Source organism: Candoia aspera, chromosome 4 (assembly GCF_035149785.1).
Source record: "Candoia aspera isolate rCanAsp1 chromosome 4, rCanAsp1.hap2, whole genome shotgun sequence".
Classification (NCBI taxonomy): domain Eukaryota; kingdom Metazoa; phylum Chordata; class Lepidosauria; order Squamata; family Boidae; genus Candoia; species Candoia aspera.
This window is the reverse complement of record NC_086156.1, coordinates 91,934,780-91,938,775: the sequence shown is the minus strand read 5'-3', so window position 1 is coordinate 91,938,775 and position 3,996 is coordinate 91,934,780. Positions and strand designations below refer to the sequence as shown.

General features: G+C 39.6%; 1 protein-coding gene across 1 annotated transcript; it reads right to left on the bottom strand.

Moving 5' to 3' along the window:
- Positions 1 to 2,554: 2,554 nt before the first annotated feature.
- On the bottom strand, positions 2,555 to 3,520 carry LOC134496647 (olfactory receptor 5G9-like). The gene has a single exon (XM_063302359.1). It carries the CDS (start codon positions 3,518 to 3,520, stop codon positions 2,555 to 2,557), a length of 966 nt encoding a protein of 321 aa, XP_063158429.1.
- Positions 3,521 to 3,996: the final 476 nt, after the last annotated feature.

Here is a 3,996-nt window from a genome sequence, read left to right as displayed (position 1 = left end):
AATAGATTTAAGGGACTGGACTTAGTAGATAGGGTCCCGGAAGAACTATGGACAGAAGTTTGCAACATTGTTCAGGAGGCGGCAACAAAATACATCCCAAAGAAAGAGAAAACCAAGAAGGCAAAATGGCTGTCTGCTGAGACACTAGAAGTAGCCCAAGAAAGAAGGAGAGCAAAAGGCAACAGTGATAGGGGGAGATATGCCCAATTAAATGCAAAATTCCAGAGGTTAGCCAGAAGAGAGAAGGAATTATTTTTAAACAAGCTATGCATGGAAGTGGAAGAAGACAATAGAATAGGAAGGACAAGAGACTTCTTCCAGAAAATTAGAAACATTGGAGGTAAATTCCAGGCAAAAATGGGTATGATCAAAAACAAAGATGGCAAGGACCTAACAGAAGAAGAAGAGATCAAGAAAAGGTGGCAAGAATATACAGAAGAGCTGTATAGGAAGGATACCAATGTCAGGGATAGCTTTGACAATGTGGTCAGTGAGTTAGAGCCAGACATCCTGAAGAGTGAGGTTGATTGGGCCTTAAGAATCATTGCTAACAACAAAGCAGCAGGAGACCATGGTATTCCAGTTGAACTGTTCAAAATCTTGCGAGACTATGCTGCCATATGCCAGCAAATTTGGAAAACACAAGAATGGCCATCAGATTGGAAAAAAAATCAACTTATATCCCCATACCAAAAAAGGGAAACACTAAAGAATGTTCAAACTATCAAACAGTGGCACTCATTTCACATGCCAGTAAGGTAATGTTCAAGATCCTGCAAGGTAGATTTCAGCAGTTCATGGAGCGAGAATTGCCAGCAAACACAAGCTGGGTTTAGAAAAGGCAGAGGAACTAGGGACCAAATTGCCAATATCCACTGGATAACGGAAGAAGCCAGGGAGTTTCAGAAAGACATCTATTTCTGTTTGAAGAATCTTGGCTTGAAGAATCCAAGGCTGGGGTTAAAATAGCTGGAAGAAACATTAACAATCTCAGATATGCAGATAATACCAGTTTGATGGCTGAAAACAAGGAGGAACTGAGGAGCCTTATGATGAAGGTGAAAGAAGAAAGTGCAAAAGCTGGCTTGCGGCTAAACCTCAAAAAAACCAAGATTATGGCAACCAGCTTGATTAATAACTGGAAAATAGAGGGAGAAAATGTAGAGGCAGTGACAGACTTTGTATTTCTAGGTGCAAAGATTACTACAGACACTGGCTGCAGCCTGGAAATCTGAAGGTGTTTAGGTCTTGGGAGAAGAGCAATGACAAATCTCAATAAAATAGTTAAGAGCAGAGACATCACACTGACAATGAAAGTCTGTATAGTTAAAGCAATGGTGTTCCCCGTAGTAACATATGGCTTCAAGAGCTGGACCATAAGGAAGGCTGAGCGAAGGAAGATCGATGCTTTTGAACTGTGGTGCTGGAGGAAAATTCTGAGAGTGCCTTGGACTGCAAGAAGATCAAACCAGTCCATCCTCCAGGAAATAAAGCCAGACTGTTCGCTTGAGGGAATGATATTAAAGGCCAAACTGAAATACTTTGGCCACATAATGAGAAGACAGGACACCCTGGAGAAGATGCTGATGCTAGGGAGAGTGGAAGGCAAAAGGAAGAGGGGCTGACCAAGGGCAAGATGGATGGATGACATTCTAGAGGTAACGGACCCATCCCTGGGGGAACTGCGGGTGTTGGTGACCGACAGGAAGGTCTGGCGTGGTCTGGTCCATGAAGTCACGAAGAGTCAGAAGCCACTAAACGAATAAACAACAACAGAATGGGTTTACTTAGTATTGGGCTAGGCTGGTCATTACTTTATTTGATAACAGACTTTCAAATGTCTTTTTCATAACAGTTTAATCAATCTTAGCCATGGATATAATTATTTAAAAAAAGCTGCCAATTCTTCTATGATTTCCAATCTTGAATGTATCGAAATAGCCCCTTTCTTTATTGCTGATATTGTCTGTGTGTGTGTGTTTTTTTTAAGCTGATAGGGTAAGATGTTTCCTGGTATACTTGCATGTTCAAAATGCTGTTCTTTGGGAAATTGTATTTTGGAATACAGTTTCCTTTGGAAGATGAATGACAGGTTGCTACTCCAGGATGCTGTCCTGCAGAAGTGTATTAGATTTTTTTCTGTTATCTGAGCTTCATTGTTTTCTTGTAGACATTTCATTAACAAAGTAAGTATCATCATTAATACATCGGAGAGTAGAGTTTATTGGATGTTTCCATATACTGTATATTAGTGAATTTACATTATTACATAATTTATATTAGAAATGCTACATTAATGTAGGCTACATAAACTATATACTATTAAATTCCCCTAGATGTGAAAAAAAGAATACCTGTGAAACAACTGGAAAAGTTAGAAGAGAGGTTCCATTATTTACACAATGTAAACAATATTGACATAAAATGGTGAACTTAGTTCCTTTGTTATTCATACTGCATTACTACAAAATAATCAGAAGGAAAGCTTCTCAGTGCTTTATCTCAATTATTTTTATGATTTTGCATGGATCTTAACTTTTAAAAATTACAACTTTTAAAACTGACATCTACTGTATGATCTGCTCTTCCCAAGAAATTTCCAAAGAGCCCCCTGTACTTCCTTGTTTCGGAAGCTATAGATCAAGGGGTTGAGCAGTGGTGTAATGATGGCGTATAGCACAGAAATGAGGCGGTCTTCTTCTACAGAGTGTGCAGATGAAGGCCGTATGTAGGTGTAGATGATGGTGCCATAAAAGATGCTCACCACAGTGAGATGTGATCCACAGGTGGAAAATGCCTTGATCCTACCATAAGCAGTGTGGATTTTGAGGACAGAGGAGACAATGAGAATATAAGAAAGAAGGATCAGGCCAAATGACACAATCATGACACCCCCAGAGATGGTGAAAGTCACCATCTGTCTGATGAAGATGTCAGAGCAAGATAAGCGTAGTAAGGGAGGAATGTCGCAAAAAAAGTGATTGATTTTATTGGAGTGGCAGAAATGTAGGGAAAAGACCATGGCTGTGTTAATAGTGGAATTGAAGTGGCCAATAGTCCAGGAGGCTGCTAACAAACATTGACATACTTTTTGGTTGAGGAGTATAGTGTAGTGCAAGGGGTGGCAGATAGCTACATAACGATCATATGCCATGGCTGACAGAAGCACACATTCTGTGCTGCCAAAAGTACCAAAGAAATACAATTGTAATCCACATCCTATGTAGGAGATTTTCTTGTCCCCTGACAAGAGGTCCCACAGCATTTTTGGAGCAGTAGTGGAAATGCAGCAAATCTCCACAAAAGAGAGATTGCCAAGGAGGAAGTACATAGGAGTTTGGAGACGTTGATCTATCCTGATCAAGGTAATAATGGTTAGATTCCCTCCTAAAGTTAACAAATAGACAAACAGGCCTATGACAAAGAGAAGAGTCTGGTTGTTTGGGTCAGTAGAGAAACCCATCAAGATAAATTCTGTGACACTTGTCTGGTTCAGATTTTCTGTTGGCCTGATGTCCATCTTTAATCAGGTTCTTGCAGCTTCTTGGGCTTGAAGAGTTCTCAGTTGTTTTATCAATCAATGCTGGTAATCCCCAAAAGTGCAACAGGTAAAAAAAGAGTCCATCAGTCAATAGTGAATTTGTAAATCAGTTTTCCGTTTCTGCTTCCTGTCATCTGAGCAGCTTCACATATAGGCAGCAGTCTAGATCAAGATAAAAAGTCAGCTGTAGTGAGTTGGTGGGCCACTGGCCGATTTTGCCTAGAACATTGAAACCTTCTGCTTTTGGGGACTTGTGCCCAAAATGGTGGGCTTTAAAAAAAATGAACATCTTATGGTTTCAATGATTAGATAGGATAGATTATAAAAAGAAGAGAGTCCTATGTAACTTTAGAGGGAGTGGTCAATTTATTATTGTAGTTATAACTGTTGTAAAGAAGATTGGAAGCCACTTCTTTATATCTTTCTTTCTTTTCTATTTTTCTGCTACTCTTTTT